The following is an 18,795-nucleotide window of genomic DNA, read 5'->3' as shown; positions in this document are numbered from 1 at the left end:
GTTGAATCAATGCCACGAGAATTAAGGCAGTTCTGAAGGCGAAAGGGGTCAAACACAGTATTAGTATGGTGTTCCTAATAATCCTTTAGGTGAGTGTATATGTATGTCTTAAAAAGTGAAATATATGCACTATATATATATATATATATATATATATATATTTAAAAAGTTTAATATATGCATTATAGTATATAATATAGTGTATATATATATTGTGGTTCGGGTCAAGGATGTAAGGAAGAAGGCGGGGTCGGCGTTACTGGGACTCGTCACTTTTATTACTCTTTTACTTTCAAACAAAACACGTGCTCGAGGGCACATCAACTCATTAAACTTCACACACAGGTTTCAACACTCTGCACTGCTATCACTCCCCAGACAGGCTGCGCTCCGAGTCCCAGTCCAAACTCTCTCTCTCTCGTCTCTCTCTGCTGTGGCTTATAAGCCGTCTCTCCACGCCAACTACTGCAATCAGAGACAGGTGTTAGTCATTTGCACTTAACCCACTTACGCCCCGCTCGGCTCCGCCTCCTCTCTCCCTCTGCCGATCCCGCAAAACCACGCCTCCCCTGCCACATACCCCCACCGCCCGACTCAGGCCGGGGAGCCATCCGGCCTGCAGCCTCCCCCCCCCCCCTCCGGGAGAGGAAGTCAGCCACAGCCATCTGAGCACCCGGCCTGTGGACCACCTTGAATTTAAATGGCTGTAAAGCTAGATACCACCGGGTGATCCGCGCGTTGGTATCTTTCATGCGGTGGAGCCACTGCAGAGGGGCGTGGTCCGAACAGAGGGTGAACTCCCGCCCCAGGAGGTAGTAGCGAAGGGTGAGGACGGCCCACCTGATGGCTAAACATTCTTTCTCTATGGTGCTGTACACCGCCTCCCTCTTAGAGAGCTTACGGCTGATGTACAGCACCGGCCGTTCCTCACCCTCCACCTCCTGGGACAGGACGGCGCCCAACCCCCTGTCCGACGCGTCGGTCTGCAGAATAAAAGGGAGAGAAAAATTAGGAGCCTGTAAGAGCGGACCACCACACAGAGCAGCCTTTATCTGGGTAAAAGCCTGCTGGCACCGCTCCGTCCACTGAACCGTATCTGGTACCTCTTTTTTAGTTAGATCAGTCAGCGGGCTAGCGAGGTCCGAATAATTAGGCACAAACCGTCTATAATATCCCGCTAGCCCCAGGAACTGTCTAACCTCCTTTTTGGTCTTGGGTCTCGGAGAAGTCGCAACTGCCGCTGTCTTATCAATTTGGGGACGCACCTGCCCATGACCCAAGTGGAAGCCCAGATACTTTACTTCTACCCGCCCAATCGCACACTTCTTCGGGTTGGCGGTTAGCCCCGCCCTCCTCAGCGACTTCAGTACAGCACGCAGATGCTGCATATGGCGCTGCCAGTCCGTACTGTAGATGATAATGTCATCTAGATAGGCAGCGGCATATGCAGCGTGCGGCCGGAGAATCCTGTCCATCAGTCGCTGGAAGGTTGCTGGGGCCCCGAACAACCCGAACGGAAGCGTGACAAATTGGTGCAATCCGAACGGCGTGGTAAAAGCGGTCTTTTCTTTAGACATTGGAGACAAGGGGATCTGCCAATATCCCTTCGTTAAGTCCAGCGTCGAATAAAAGCGAGCGGTCCCTAGCCGATCAAGCAATTCGTCCACCCTTGGCATTGGATACGCATCGAATTTTGACACCGCGTTGACTTTCCGATAATCTACACAGAATCGCACGGAGCCGTCCGTTTTGGGCACCAAAACTATCGGGCTCGCCCAATCACTGTTAGATTCTTCTATTACCCCCATGTCCAGCATCGCCTCTAATTCGTCCTGCACTACCTTCTTTTTATGTTCCGGTAGTCTATATGGCCGACTGCGAACCACCACGCCCGGCTCCGTCTCAACGTGGTGTTGGATGAGGTCAGTCCGCCCCGGTAGGGGCGAGAACACGTCGGCAAACTCGGCCTGTAGCTGTTTCACGTCAGTGAGCTGCGAGGGTGAGAGGTGATCCCCCCCCGGGGCCAGAGCGAGAGAATGAGGCTTTTGGACCGCCTCCGGCCCGAGATCCTCCTCCCCGCCCACTACCGTCGCTAGCATCACTGACTCCGCCTCTGACCATTTTTTTAAGAGGTTGAGGTGGTAGATTTGACGTGCCCCGTCCCTATCTGACCGGCTCACCTCATAGTTGAGTTCTCCGACTCGCCGCGTGACCACAAAGGGTCCTTGCCACTTTGCGAGCAATTTCGAGCTGGACGTGGGCAGCAATACAAGCACTTTATCTCCCTGTGAAAATTGTCGCAGCTTCGCACCTCTGTTGTAGAGCTGTTTCTGTCTGTCCTGAGCCTGGAGCAAATTCTCCATGGATAGCCGCCCCAACGTGTGGAGTTTTGCTCTTAGGTCCAGGACATACTGAATTTCGTTCTTACTCGCTGACGGCCCGTCCTCCCAAGCTTCTCTAAGGACGTCCAGCACCCCCCGCGGCTGGCGCCCATAGAGCAGCTCGAAGGGGGAAAACCCCGTGGAGGCTTGGGGGACCTCGCGAACAGCGAACAACAGAGGCTCAAGCCATTTATCCCAATTCTTGGCGTCTTCGTGAACGAACTTACGAATCATGGTTTTTAACGTGCGATTAAAACGTTCCACCAGACCATCTGTCTGTGGGTGATAGACGCTGGTACGGATCGCCTTAATGCCCAATAATTCGTATAGTTCGCGGATCGTCCGTGACATAAACGCCGTGCCTTGATCGGTGAGAATCTCTTTCGGGATTCCCACCCGGGAGATTAATGAAAACAGAGCGCTCGCCACACTTTTCGCCGAAATCGTGCGGAGAGGAACTGCTTCGGGATATCGCGTTGCGTAGTCCACGAGCACCAACGCAAAGCGATGTCCCCGTGCGGACCGTTCCAATGGCCCGATGAGGTCCATACCAATTCTTTCGAAGGGGGCCTGCATTAATGGGAGAGGGCACAACGGTGCTTTTGGGGTGGCCGGTGGGTTCACCAACTGACATTCCCGACAAGACGCACACCACCGGCGTACATTCTCGTGAATGCCCGGCCAAAAGAATCGGGCCATGAGACGGTTTAATGTGGCCGTTTGACCTAAATGCCCCGCCATTGGATTAGAATGAGCCGTCTGGAAAAGCATTTCCCGGCGGCTTTTTGGTATTAACAATTGCGTTGTATCTTGCTTTGACTGGGTGTCTTGGACCACCCGATACAAGCGGTTGTTTATTACTGAGAAGTACGGATAGGAGAGCGGTTGTTCAGGGTGGACGCGGTGGCCGTCGATGGAGCGGACCTGAGCAAAGGCATTTTTGAGCGTCTCGTCCCGGGACTGTTCCAAGGGAAAGTCATCGCGCTCTGAGAAGATGGGCGGACCCATTGCGCTCGGTTCCCCTGGAACTGCCCCCGGCGGTCCCGAATCCACCTCGCCCGCCTGCGCAAGCGCTATCCTCCCACCTCCGTTCTTCCCCCAAGAGGCATCCACACATAAGTGCCCTAATAATTTATTAAACGCTGGCCAATTCGTCCCCAGAATTATGGGATGCCGGAGGCGCGGGTTAACTGCAACCTCAACACTATGCGTTTGACCCCTAAATTGGATATCCACGGGCACCAACGGATAGTCCACCACTTCCCCGTGCACACACCTCACCTTAACCATGCGGCTGTTATCCAATGCCCTAGGTGAAATCAGGCTTTGATGGATGGAGGTTTGGTTACACCCCGAATCCACCAAAGCCTGATAAGTACCCCCCTTGATACTCACGGGTATCTGGTACAGGCCAGCTTGATCGGGGGCGGCTTGTGGCGCGTCGGGGACCCGGACCAGCGTCCCCACCTCCATCATCGGACACCGATCAATAAAGTGTCCCGGGTCCCCACAGCGCCAACAAGCCGGCCCCGGCCTCCCCGCCGCCCTAGTGGCTGGAAGTGGGTCCAGCCCTTGGCGTGGAGAGAGGGACGGAGATAAGGACCCCGGGAAGGGATCGAGGCTCCCTCCTCCCCGGGCCGCCGGCCGGGGAGTCGCCGCTGTCTCGGCCGCGGGCCCCGTTCTCCACCTCGGCGCCGGCCGGGGCGGCACTCCAGCTCTGGACCTGGGAGCGGGGACAGGTTTAGAGAGAGACGGGGCGGGGTTAGGAGGAGAGAGAGAGAGAGAAGAGAGAGAGAGAGAAGCCGCTGGCAAGGGCTCGCCGACCCCGTGGCACGCCACCATCTGGTCTTCCGCCAACTGGATGGCCTGGTCCAGCGACGCCGGGCGGTGGCACTGGACCCACTGCGCGGTCTTCTTCGGAAGCCGCGCGACGAACTGCTCCAGCACCACGCGATCGATGATCCCCTCGGCGTCGCATTCTCCGGCCATCAGCCACTTGCGGCACGAGTCCCGGAGCTGGTGCGCGAAGATGAAGGGCCGGCCGGACTCTTCGAGCGCCAGTGTCCGGAACCGCTGGCGGTGCTGTTCCGGTGTCCGGCCGACCCGCTGCAGGATGGCGCGCTTGAGGTCGTCGTAGACCAGGAGGTTCTTGACTGGCAGTTGGTGGGCGGCTACCTGCGCCTCTCCCGATAGCAGGGGCAGGAGCCGCATTGGCCAGTCCTCCTTGGGCCAGTCCCGAGCGGCGGCGGACCTCTCGAAGAGGTCGATGAACGCCTCCGGGTCGTCCATCGGTCCCATCTTCGAGAGCGCGATGGTGGCGGCTGAGTCGCTGGTGGGTTTGGGACTGGCCTGAACCTCCCGGTCCATCCAGCTCCGGAACAGCTCGCGGTCCTCATGCTGGGCCTGGAGGAGCGCCTCAAATCTTTTTTGCTGCTCCTCCCTGACGGCCCGCAGATCTTGATGAGTCTCCTGGTGGAGGCCCGCGAGCGATTGCACCAGGTCCGCAAGTGGGTGGCACACTTCTTCCTCCCGGGTTTCGGCACCAGTGTGGTTCGGGTCAAGGATGTAAGGAAGAAGGCGGGGTCGGCGTTACTGGGACTCGTCACTTTTATTACTCTTTTACTTTCAAACAAAACACGTGCTCGAGGGCACATCAACTCATTAAACTTCACACACAGGTTTCAACACTCTGCACTGCTATCACTCCCCAGACAGGCTGCGCTCCGAGTCCCAGTCCAAACTCTCTCTCTCTCGTCTCTCTCTGCTGTGGCTTATAAGCCGTCTCTCCACGCCAACTACTGCAATCAGAGACAGGTGTTAGTCATTTGCACTTAACCCACTTACGCCCCGCTCGGCTCCGCCTCCTCTCTCCCTCTGCCGATCCCGCAAAACCACGCCTCCCCTGCCACATATATATATATATATATATATATATATATATATATATATATATATATATATATATATATATATATGGCAAATATTTCATAAAAAAAATAAAAAAAATAATAGTAATAATATATATATATATATATATATATATATATATATATATATATATATATATATATATATATATAATATTCCTTGGTAAATGTGATACAATTTGTATTAATAAAGTAAAATGATAAATATTTAACTGAATATTCACAGGTAAAAGTGATAAACTTTTTCTGTTACCAAAACAAAGGGTAGATTTTACCACTCGTTTTAGTTATTTGCACATGAAACTGAATACAAAATCTTGTTAATGTTAACAAAAACACCAAACAAGTTGGCTGTGGCTAAATTGTACAATATTCCATATTCTGGCTTTGATAAGGTCCTGTTCTCTTTCAGAGCAGATTCTGTATTTATGCTATTGTGTAACTTGTCGTTTGAGTTCACAGACCACTGCGGCCTTCAATAAAAGATTTTAATCTGCATTTCCCCAATATTTTGAACACAGTGGCGTGTGACGGGCAGCTCGGCGGGTCTTTGTGTGCTGAGTGGGCATTCAGTGCTTCATGTCCCTGTGTTTCTGTCAGTGTGCCCCGCTTTACCAGCAGTGCCTGGTGGACCTTTCTCTGACTGACACAGCTGTGCTTGGGACATCACACACACACACACACACACACACACACACACACACACACACACACACACACACACACACACACACACACACACACACACACACACACACACACACACACACACACACACACAGAGAGAGATTGCATCATGGTTTCACTGCAACCCCCCACCCCCCTCCGTAGCCACCATCTTGTCTTGGCGAAGTCACTTTAGCCTGACGCACGACAACTCAAAGCCAGTACGCATGCTCTGTCGCAGTGCATTCACAGCTGCACACACACACACACACACACACAAACACACACTGGTGCACCTTAGGAGGACATTCCATAAGCGTGATGGTTGTTGTACCATACAAACATCTTCTCTCCCCTTACACCAACCCCAACCCTTAAACCTACCCATCACAGAAACCTTTCTGCATTTTTATACTTTTAATAGATCATTTTTTAGTATTTTTTTTAAGCCATTTTATTTACAAGGACTCAGGAAATGGCCTCTTAAACAATAAATTTTATGTTGTAATACCAGTGTAATACCCATGTCATTATACAAATTTGTGTCCTCATAAATCACATACAATCACACAAACTCTCAAACACACACACACACACACACACGTCTGGTTTGCTATCTTTGTCTCTCCTTAGATAGATGTAATGGTTTTTAGACTGTACAAACTGTATATTCTTCCCCTTACACTAACCCTTCCCATAAACCTACCCATCACACAAAACTTTCTGCATAAAAAAAACAACAACAAAAAAAAAAAAACATTCTGTATGATTTATAGGGTTGTTTCCTCATTCAGGTTGAAATCCACCAGGAGAGAACAAATATGTTCCCACAAACACACACACACACACACACACACACACACACACACACACAAGCAAGGCGTGCATATTTCATATTCTGTTAACTTTGATGAACATTTGAAAGATTTATGCAAGTTTTAATTAATTGGTTTAAAGGGTTAGATTTGATTCAGCCCAGTTGTAGAAACAAATCTAAAGAAATTCACCAACATAATATGACCACTAATAGATTATATTTAGTAGTTAGACACTTAATCTTGGGTCTACAGCAAACATATTAAAATGTGTGTTATTAAGTAGGGTCAAGTGCAGGGAGTTGAGAAGGCTGACGTCACTACGGATGACTGGAGCTGAATCTAGCTTGACTCTGCTGCCACCTTTTGGTCATATTGTAGAGCTACACAGTCTTAAACCCAGTAATAGTTTAGTAAAATATATATATTTTAAATAAATATTATTAATATCATAATAATTTTAACTTATATTAAATAATGATGTGAGCCGATTATCAGACATCAGTCATTTTAGATTACAGCAGGGAAGACAGACAGACAGACAGACAGACAGACAGTTAGATAGATAGATAGATAGATAGATAGATAGATAGATAGATAGATAGATAGATAGATAGATAGATAGATAGATAGATAGATAGATAGATAGATAGACAGACAAAATTAGAAACAATCTTAGGAGCAAATGAATCACAAAAACACAAGCTTACTTTATTTTATTTTTTGAAAAAAGAGTGCAAAACATATGACATACCAGTATGTACAGCACATAATAAAAGGATGCAATCACGTGACCTTGTCCACCTCGTCTATCATCGACCGTTTAGGGGTAACTATTTACAAAACGAAATAGTTACACGTTTACCTTTACAGTAGAGAAACCAAACACAAGTTACAGTCCTAGACCAGCAGGCCTTATTAAAAAAAGTTTCAAAAGGTTCAAAACTTACTTTCATTTACTGTTTTTAGCTTACTAAACAGAGCCCTCTTCTGGCTAAAAGTGAAATTGCATACGATCCACTTTTCATCCCATAATGCTCCCCTATCTGTGACAGACAACCTAATCTACTTTCGAATGTGCATTTATTAAGATACCTGAAAAAACACCTTCAGAAAATTCCCTGGAAGTATGCATTGATAGACTGGGTGTGAAGTATAGCAGCCTGTATATGATACACAATAGATCGCGTTAGAACCAGATACGCAGAACTTTTCTCTTTATGGTACCCAGAAACAAGGGTAGAACATTTACACTGCTGACAGAGGTATACGTATGTGACTTTGGGTTTGGTTTGGCTAAATCTACCAGAATATGAAAACAGTATTGGATTAATAAGGGTTTATAAATGTGTTGCTATCCGCTGAACTCTTTCAAACTTTTTTCTTCTTCTGCAGAAACTCGATAAAAATGATATCGATAGCCTACTTGTACAAAACTCGCCAGCAGGATGTCATAGTGTTGCTATGCATATGCTAGGGTGTTTTGGGTGGTTGCTAGGTGGCTACTTACTGGCACAAATCGAAAGAGCCCACATCCAATCGCTCCAATCCCTCATTGAAATATATGAAATAAAGTTTTCTTAAATATGGAAATCATATGTGGGATCACTTAGAAAAGTAATAGCCCACCTCTCTTCAATAGATAGCACAATATGAGGTATAATTCATATCTGTTGGACAAACGGATGATTTATGCGCCAAAATAGGGAGTTTTAGCTAAACTCCTAATCCTAAACATGAGCAATATGCATTAGAATTTCAACACAATGAGCCTTATTGCCATAACATTACTTTGAATGCTTTATTTAATGTATTTGCTAACTTGTGATGGATGATCCACATTTATTGTGATCTTGTCTCATTGAGAATATGCGTTTTGCATGTAAAAAAAACAGCTAAAAACTCACAGCTATGGCCATTTTGACTAGCCTGGTCTGTCATGAAAGATATCAAAGGGGTCATATTGTGATTTTTTCTTTTTTTTTCTTTTCCTGAAGTATCCAAAGCATTTAAAATAAAGTTTATCATGAGCATTTCCACTCTCTTTTTGATTGATAATTAATCAGACAGTTTTTTTATGCTGCTGTGCCTTTAAGACTTTGTCTTTCTTCACATTTGAAATATTTCATAGAACAATGCACTGAGCACTACAACATAGGGATCCTTCTGGAGGCTCTGGAGAGCTGTAGGTGCTACACAGGGATCAAAAACAGACCAATGTGTGGTGGATTTGACCACTTTCATAGTTTTACTCCTATTATTATTTCATCAATATATGATGAAATGCTGATGTGTAAAGTGGGTGGTCATATGCTAATGAACTTGAGTTTTGGAAGTCAGAATCCAATTTTGCTATTTAGTTTCAATAAACACTCTTTTTGCATTGGAGCTTTTAAGTTACAGAATGAACTCCATTATTCCAAATACAAAGGAAAATTTGATATGACCCAGTTATACAAAAATAAACCTGGAGAGAGTGTGAATGTGAGCATCTGCTAGACACTCATTAAAAAGTGAAGGCCCAATTCCTCACAGTAACTGTCAACACCATTTTGATCAATAAAGCCATGACAGTCCTGAAAAAAGTGAAGCCCCCCCTCCGGTTTGAATGAATGATTTGGCAACTTACATTCAGACATGTGACATGTGAGTGTGTGTTCAGTCTATTCCAGCAGTAAATCGTGACTGTAACGTCAATGCAGTCTCATCTCCTGTACGGAGACACCTCTCCAAGGCATATTCGCTTTTTGTTGACGCAAGCTGATGGGAACAAAATTATGGATTCACATAAAACAGGATTCAGACCCATTTGGGTTAAAGTCAGCTTCATCACATTCTCTCTTTTTGAAAAGGAAGTGGCCTTGGTCACCGCTGAAGTCCCACCACTGAAGAAGAGATTTTGGCTTTAGATTTTTATTTCATTCCATTGCTGTAGTTCACATCTGTTTTCTTTAGGGGGCGCTATCATACTCGCATAAAGCTTATCCCCTTTTGTGCCTTGTTTTGCATGAGTCCCCTCATGGAGAACAATCCTTCATGTTCTCCATTTCTGCCTGTAAAGCCTCCCCCCCAAAAAGCATAATGGTCCGGTCCAGGAGTAGGAGTGAGAGATAGGTCAGGGATCATACCATTTTGTGGGTGTGGGGGTGCTATAATTCACTGTGTCGTACAGGAGGTTCTAGCTTGTGGGACAGAGCGGTCAGGACCTTGTCAAACTTCTCATAGCGCTCGGCCTGGCTTCCTTCAGAGCCACGACTGCCCCATAAAAGCCTCATCTGAAATTCTGTACAGAAGATTTCCAGCACCTCCTTCCGCTCCTGGAAATCTGAGAGAGAAAATAAAAACAATCAAATCTTTATTAAAATACTTTCTGTGAATTTGGGACTAGTGCACTGCAATCCAAATCACAGTATGTTGATTTGACAGCACTAAAATATATATATTTAAAGTGTACATCCGTGTATGCTTTTAGGCTAATAATGCCCACAATACCTTGTGTATGAAAGAGGAGTTTTAAAGTATTAAATTTATATGAAATTGTATATTTACATATATAAAATAATTGACTTTTATATTGTCATTGTGCATAGTACATGGTTAAATATTATCTTGAAAATATTTCCTTTTTATTTAGTATACATATATGCTGTCAAATCCAAAAGTTTGTGTTTACATAATATGTGTGTGTAATGTGTATAACTATTATGTATATATAAATACACACTCATTCATGTATATATTTAGGAAATATTTGCATGTATATATATATATATATATATATATATATATATATATATATATATATATATATATATATATATATATTATATTTATATTATATAATATATATAACATTTATATTATATATAAATCTAAATATTTTATATATAAATTTAACATTTTTCTTCAATATATACATGCATGTGTGTATTTATATATACATAATAATTATACACAGTACACACACATATTATGTAAACACAAACTTTTATTTTGGATGTAATTAATCATGATTAATCGATTAAATTAAATTAAATATATATAAATTTACATATATATACATATATCGATTAATTGAATCAAATTGATTAATCATGATTAATTGCATCCAAAATAAAAGTTTGTGTTTACATAATATATATGTGTGTACTGTACTGTGTATAATCGTACATTTAATTATTATCTGTGTAAGTAATTAAATATGTTTAGCATGGTGTTTTATATATATATAATATATATATATATATATATATATTTTTTTTTTCTATTTAATTCTTTTGAAAAAACCCTGAGGCTGAAGCTACCGTGTGAACATACTTTTAGTGTGTATTAGGGATTTTTTACTTCTGGCCTGGTTGGAGACAAGTTTAGGCATAGGTGTAACACAGGTTAATAGTTTACCCTGTAGTTTGCTCTCAGTGTTGGTACGGTACAGTCCTCCGTGGTGAGCGATGGTGCGCGCCGCCTCCAGGTGACTCATGACCACGTCCACACCAGACTCCACACTCTCCCACGACTCCAGCGCCTCCCCTGCCGCCACACCGCGCTCCAGCAGGGACAACACCGGCACCACGTGAGGGAAAGAGGTGTTGGAGAGGACACAGGTCTCTGAAAGAGAACCACAATGATTAATAATAAATCTTAAAACAAGAAGTATTTATAAAAAAAGACAAAAGTACATATATCCTAGGGGTTAATGTTGAAACTGCAGAGGGTTGTTCTGTATAGTAAATGTAAGCACTTCATATCTGTGTGTGGTCTGCAAAGTCACTGATGTATTTTTATTTGAAAAAACTGAAAAACAAAACAACTCCATTATATGCCCCCCATTTTTATGGGAATTTCTAGATGTGTGTGGTGTACTGTGGTCTCATGCCTTCATTTGTGTGTGTATGTGTGTGTTCTGGATTGTGTTGGAATTATTATTGGAAGGATCCACGATGGACCCACGATGGAAGGATCTCCCCCCCCCCCCCCCTTTTTTTATTACAACCACAAAAATGACTTGTATTCAGCATGTTTTTTTTGCATTCCAATTTCAAGTGTGACAAAACCGACAAGGTATTATACCACTCCAATGAAAACTCAATTTAAAAAAATAAAAGAAAGAAAAAGAATTTCAGGTCAAAATGACACAAGGTGAGGGTGTTGAAAATAAAAATAAAGAAAAGTAAATAAAATGATACATGAGTCAAATAATAATATTTATTTTTTACTTAAATCATTTACTTAAAATTAATAAAAAATTAAAAAAGTTTATATGAATTATAATGAATATTAATTTAATTATAAAGAATAACACTATATTGCCAATGTAATTCTTTTTAGTACTGTTTTTTGTTTGTTTCTTTTTTAATACTGGCTTCAGTAAAAAAAAGTATCATTAATAATTGCTAATAAAAATCTTTTTGTAGTGTAGTGTTATTTTGGCATTGAGCACGATTCTTTGTTGTGTTACTGTCATTGTGAAGTGAGTGACTCTACTTTACCTTTCCCATCATTCATGGCCTTCAGGAATGGCTTGAGTTTCTTCTCATAAAGGATGGCCCCTTCTGTGTGTCTCTGTCGCAGTGTCATCCACGTCTGCTCCAGCCGTGAGATCTAAACAACCATCACAGAACATTTAACATGAGAAAATATTCTGTCCTCACACAGAATTCCTGAGCGCATGGATTCCTGTTGAATACTGCCTGCAAAAATGAGCCAAACAATGGTAAATGTGACTGCACCATAAACATTCCATATAAATAATACATATATTATGATTTGACAGTTTTACAGTGCTTGCTAAGTTAAGCATTGCTATTGCTCATTAATCAGTATTAACTCTTTCTATGGCCTAGTACATGTTTGTGAAAACACACCAAGCAGACAACGAAGAACTAGCGTAGACTGTTGTCACATCGCGTCTCCAAAAAGCGCTGCTCTTGAACACACCGACATACGCACACTGATGACCTACCGTTGGCTTGGTGTCTCACCACCAGTGTTGGGGAAAGTTACTTTGAAAAGTAATGCATTACAAAATTGCTTAAAAAGTATCCCCTAAAAAGTAACTCATTGTGTTATTTAGTTACTTTTTAAGAAAAGTAATGCATTAGCAGCATTACATTACTTTTGCGTAACTTTTTTCACCTGGCCTTGGCTTGTATTTTTTTTTTTTTTAATTACAACCACAAAAACGACTTGGATTCAGCAAATTTTTTGTTTGCATTCCAATTTCAAGTGTGACAAAACCGACAAGGTTTTGTACCATTCCAATGAACACTCAATTTAAAAGAAAAAAGAAAAAAAAAGAAAAAGATTTTCAGGTCAAAATGACAAGGTGAGGATGTTGAAAATAAAAAAATATATATAATAAATTAAATATTAGGTCAGCAGCAAGTACATTGTAGCCTAGAAACCTAGACGCACCCTAGCGGCAGCAAATTTAATCTGCCCGCAAGTGTCGTCTAGCATATGAAGGTAAATTGATGCCATATAGAATTGCAAGCGTAGGGTAAGATTTGTGAAAGTGTACATAAGATTGCAAGCATAAATTAAATTTGCATGCACAGGATTAGTTTTGCAAAGGAGTAAATTGCCTTTCAAGTGTAAGAAAAAAATATTTGCAGCATTTTACTGTTATTCATAAGTGTAATTCATGTATTGTGAAACTGCAGCTTCATGTTAACGCAAAATAAATATGATCTGTATTCTTCTGACTTCCATTTTTCTGCGCTTACCCTTTTGACAAGTTTCTTTCGCCAAAATACGGCCAAAAGCATTGCACGCCTGTGAACATCGATTTGCAAGTGAAAACAACAGAGTCAGGAACTGCAAAATAGATTGAGCGTGTAAAACCAACCTTTGTGTAAAAAAAAATAAACTGTTGCAACTGTCTAAATGACTTGTTGTGTGCGTAGGGCAAAAAAGGCTCCCGAAATAAACCGATTTGTACAGTTCCGTCTTTCTTTTAGCGGCGCTTACAGTTTTGGCACGATTCTGTCACTGACTGAGTTTATCAAGCGCGAGGAGGAAGGCGGGTCCACCTTCTTCAGGAGCCAATCAAATGAGCTGCTCGATTTACTCTTATCTGATTGGTTCAACCAAGTTGGTTCAAACCTCAGACGCCAGAACACATCTTTATCTTCTTTTACTTTTAATGCACAAATACATATAAATAAACAAACAAATAAACAAACAAACAAACAAATAAATAAACCACCATTGCTTAATAATCTGTGCACCGTTAGGTTTAAGACTTATATGTTTCAATCCTGAATTCTGAGCTGGTGTGTTGAGAAAGAAAATGTATGTGAATTCAGTGCATGTATCATCATCATCATCATCATCATCATCATCATCATCATCATCATCATCATCGTCATCATCCTGCCAGATATAAGTTTGTAATCTTGATGCTGCTAAAAGTAGACCTAGTATTTGCACTGCAGGCATAATATCACCTGACTACTGATCAGAGGCGATTCCAAAATTATTATTATTATTATTATCAGTAGTAGTAGTAGTAGTATTTTGCTAAAATTAGTTCATAATAACAAAAATATGTTTTCCTTTAACATGTATTTTAAGGGTACCTCTAAATTATGCACCATTTATCATCTGTAATGCCATCGTTAAACCTCTAGATGGCGGTATATCCCTACTGTATGGCTGTGTATTCCTTGTTTGCTGAATTTTGATTCAGACATAATTAGTTAGTTTGCATTTGATTTGGATATATATATATATATATATATATATATATATATATATATATATATATATATATATATATATATATATATATATATATATATATATATATATATATATATATATATGAATCATTATAAAAGGCTACTCTTTGTCAAAGTTAAGTTTTATATTGATTTGAAGTATCAGTTTTGTATTATCCTACAGTCAAATCTGGACAAAAAGAAAGCATTTCCTTTTTCATACTAACTATATAATAGCTTGATCTGTCTACACAACTACACGATCACTAATCAGAATCAATATTGACAGTGACCAGAACGATATTTCAAAATATATAATTGATTGTTAAATACCATGAAATGTGGTCTGAAAAAGTTATTCAGAATGGTATTGTTACATGGCTATTAAAGAATGGGAATGAAATGTTTTGATTGTGAAGTTTAACATCAGCTCAGTGGCATATATATATATATATATATATATATATAAATATAATTATACAATTCCAAACCAATGACTACACTAGCTCGAAATTCAGGATGAAAACATAAGTCTAAAATGCACAGCTTATTTAGCAATCGTTATTTGTTTGTTTGTTTATTTGTTTGTTTATTTATATGTATTTGTGCATTAAAAGTAAAATGAAGATAAAGATGTGTTCTGGCGTCTGAGGTTTGAACCGACTTGGTTGAACCAATCAGATAAGAGTAAATCGAGCAGCTCATTTGATTGGCTCCTGAAGAAGGTGGACCCGCCTTCCTCCTCGCGCTTGATAAACTCAGTCAGTGACAGAATCGTGCCAAAACTGTAAGCGCCGCTAAAAGAAAGACGGAACTGTACAAATCGGTTTATTTCGGGAGCCTTTTTTGCCCTACGCACACAACAAGTCATTTAGACAGTTGCAACAGTTTATTTTTTTTACACAAAGGTTGGTTTTACACGCTCAATCTATTTTGCAGTTCCTGACTCTGTTGTTTTCACTTGCAAATCGATGTTCACAGGCTTGCAATGCTTTTGGCCGTATTTTGGCGAAAGAAACGTGTCAAAAGGGTAAGCGCAGAAAAATGGAAGTCAGAAGAATACAGATCATATTTATTTTGCGTTAACATGAAGCTGCAGTTTCACAATACATGAATTACACTTATGAATAACAGTAAAATGCTGCAAATATTTTTTTTCTTACACTTGAAAGGCAATTTACACCTTTGCAAAACTAATCCTGTGCATGCAAATTTAATTTACGCTTGCAATCTTATGTACACTTTCACAAATCTTACCCTACGCTTGCAATTCTATATGGCATCAATTTATAGCAACTCTCAATATACCCTTCTGAGCTGTATTTCTCTCAATCTGGACGGGCCAGTCACATCGTGTATAGAGTCGGTGGGCGGTGCCATAATGACGACGGCCGAGTTGCGTTTGCTGCTTCTAGTAAACACAGAAACTGGCGAACGGCGGCGGTCTTTTGAATCAGCTTTGACCGCGACTCTGGAAGACTTGGAGTTAAGCTTTTCTCTGAGAAAAGAACAAAGAACGGCACTGAAGTCATTCTTAAAAAGGGAAGATGTGTTCGGAGTTTTGCCGACCGGATACGGCGAATGTTTAATCTATCAACAAGCTCTGTTTCACCTTCGTTGCTCTGGTTGGTGTAGCGCTATCCTATCGCATGCAGAGGGAGTTTGAAAGACAACCGTTTATCCCGCCCCTCGGATTGAGCCCTGTCAATGGTGAGTTTCCAGACCAAACATCTTGATGTGGGTCTGGCTTGTCAGGCTAAGTACATTGGTCAATTAAGTGAGATTAAATGCATTAAATATTTGCTTCATTTAACAAATTTAATTATCGAAGGTTTGCATAGTACATATTTCACTGATTTTATTAATTTTGAGGAATACTGAATCTTTTTTTTGTGCAAGTGAGATTAGTAAATACAATCTCACATTTAGTCTAGAACTACAGTAACCATTATGAAACAATGCCTCTGCACTTATAAATTGTCTCATAACAATTGTCTCAACATGGGGACAGGGGATCTGTTAGTCAATAAATGGGAAAACAAAGTAACTTGCATTACTTACTTAAAAAAGTAACTCATTTTTTTTTGTAAATTTTAAAAGTAATGCGTTATTTAACTAGTTACTTTACTAGATCGCTACTTTACTAGTTACTAAAAAAGTAATCTGATTACATAACTCAAGTTACTTGTAATGAGTTACCCCCAACATTGGTCAACACGCTTCTTAAACGTTGGCACTTAAGTCATCTTGCACTTTTTTGCTACGGAGTTGAAATCATGTGGTTTGCTGAGGAGAGGTGTGTGTTCTCACCTGCGGCAGCTCCAGGGCTCTCATGACGGCAGCGAATCCGTACATGTTGCCCATGTTGCTCTTGAGTTCAGCAGCCAGCTGGATGGTTTTATGCAGGAGGGCGGCTCTCTCCTCTGTGCTGCCCGTACATCCCAACAAGTCAACCGCCATCATTATAGACATGGTGTAAAACCTATTGAACAAGTGAAAAAGAAAGTACAGCTGATTACTTCAAACACAGCAAATACAGCTGCAGTGGTTTTTAAAAAATAAAAAATACAGTAAAACAGTAATATTGCGAAATTTGATTACATTTTAAAATAGCAGTTTTCCATTGTAATATATTTCCGAATGTAATTCGTGTGTGAATGAATTAAACGTTATCGGTTGTTGATGCTTCTATTGCTCTCCCCTTTTTTGTAAGTCGCTTTGGATAAAAGCGTCTGCTAAATGATTAAATGTAAATGTAAATGATGCACACTGCCGGTTTCTGAGCTATTCCTTTAACTTAACATTTGAAACATCTTGATTTTGATATGTAAGCTATGTAAATGTGTGCGTGTTTCCTAACCTCTCCAGCAGATCCAGCCTCAGCTGGTGTCCATGCGGAAGAGTCAGCAACTCCAGCCCAGAGTTCACTCCCATCATCCTCTGCATCTCCTTGGTAACGCCCAGTATCCTAGCAACCTGCCGATGGCCACACAGTTACAAGAGCAATATATTCAACCCCACCCCTTTATTCCCATCCTAATATATTCACAGCCAGAACAGAAGAAGACGTTTAATTAGCCTTGAACTCATCACAAGATGAATGTGGTACACAGCAGTGTGGAAAGAGTTTATTAACCCTGAAGGTTTAGATGTTAATGGCAGACAGCATTGAGAGTGCAAACAGATGAAAGGTTTGGGTTGATGTCCAGACCTAATCAGATGTGCCTCACGTAATGTTGTCGGCTTTCATGGATCAGAAAACAGAATGCCGTTATAACTGTCTGCTATGGGCTTTACCTGTCGTTTTTACTGCGATGTACTTTAGGAGTGTTTGGAAATATGAATGCGGTATTAATCAGGGATAAGTAAAAAGTTAATTATAGTAAGATGTTTGGTTAAAGGTGCTAATCATGATAACAGAGATATAAATGGGCATTAAGAAACCAGAGTCTGGCCAAAACTAAGACCATGTGACCATTCCTGAAAAAAGTGATCTGTTTATTATTTCTGTACATGTACAGCTTTCAGTGACTGATTCAAATAATTTATAATTTTATATAATTAAGAACTTTTTTATTATAACTGAAGTATTATTAAATTATTATTATTATATACTTGATTTGTTATTAGTGCTGTCTAATAGATTAATTGCATCGGACATACCGGTAAGTTTGTGTGTGTGTGTGTGTATATATATATATATATATATATATATATATATATATACACACACACACACACACACACACACAGTATATGTATACATACACACATATATATTTGCAAACTTTCAAGCTAAATACGATTCATTGCGACTAACATAAAAGTTTGTAAATACATTTGTATATTTGTGTGTGTGTGTGTGTGTGTGTGTGTGTGTGTGTGTGTGTGTGTGTGTGTGTGTGTGTGTGTGTGTGTGTGTGTGTGTGTGTGTGTGTGTGTGTGTGTGTGCGTGTGTGTGTAAATATATATAGGTCCTACAGGGTGTCATAGAGATGTGAAGTGTCTAAGTCACATCATCTAGCTACTAGAGTTCCCCAGGGCTCAGTGCTTGGACCACTTCTCTTCTCCATCTACATGTCATCATTAGGTTCTGTCATTCAGAAACACGGCTTCTCCTATCACTGCTATGCTGATGACACTCAACTCTACTTCTCATTTCAACCAAATGATCCTACAGTCAGTGTTCGTATCGCTGCCTGCCTGACAGACATTTCTGGCTGAATGAAAGAGCATTCACCTTCAACTCAATCTTGCAAAGACAGAACTACTTGTGGTCTCAACC

The 18,795-nt window shown here is 41.3% G+C and overlaps 2 protein-coding genes across 6 annotated transcripts in view; both read right to left on the bottom strand.

The window, feature by feature from the left end:
- Positions 1-335: 335 nt before the first annotated feature.
- On the bottom strand, positions 336-7,605 carry LOC137063165 (uncharacterized). Its single transcript, XM_067434233.1, has 3 exons — positions 7,585-7,605; positions 3,985-4,907; positions 336-465 (listed from the first exon to the last, which is right to left on the bottom strand). Exons 1-3 carry the CDS (start codon positions 7,603-7,605, stop codon positions 336-338), a joined length of 1,074 nt encoding a protein of 357 aa, XP_067290334.1.
- Positions 7,491-18,795, bottom strand: part of sh2d3ca (SH2 domain containing 3Ca) — a 70,122-nt gene continuing 58,817 nt past the window's right edge. For all 5 annotated transcript variants that reach the window (XM_067432808.1, XM_067432804.1, XM_067432805.1 and 2 more), the window contains 5 exons: positions 17,371-17,486; positions 16,821-16,992; positions 12,279-12,390; positions 11,191-11,397; positions 7,491-10,114 (listed from right to left, as the gene is read on the bottom strand). In XM_067432808.1, the coding sequence (XP_067288909.1) occupies positions 9,939-10,114; positions 11,191-11,397; positions 12,279-12,390; positions 16,821-16,992; positions 17,371-17,486 (783 nt within the window). In that variant the 3' untranslated portion in view covers positions 7,491-9,938. The remainder of the gene's footprint in view (positions 10,115-11,190; positions 11,398-12,278; positions 12,391-16,820; positions 16,993-17,370; positions 17,487-18,795) is intronic.

This window comes from Pseudorasbora parva, chromosome 23 (assembly GCF_024679245.1).
Source record: "Pseudorasbora parva isolate DD20220531a chromosome 23, ASM2467924v1, whole genome shotgun sequence".
Classification (NCBI taxonomy): domain Eukaryota; kingdom Metazoa; phylum Chordata; class Actinopteri; order Cypriniformes; family Gobionidae; genus Pseudorasbora; species Pseudorasbora parva.
This window is presented reverse-complemented; position numbering and strand designations above follow the sequence as displayed.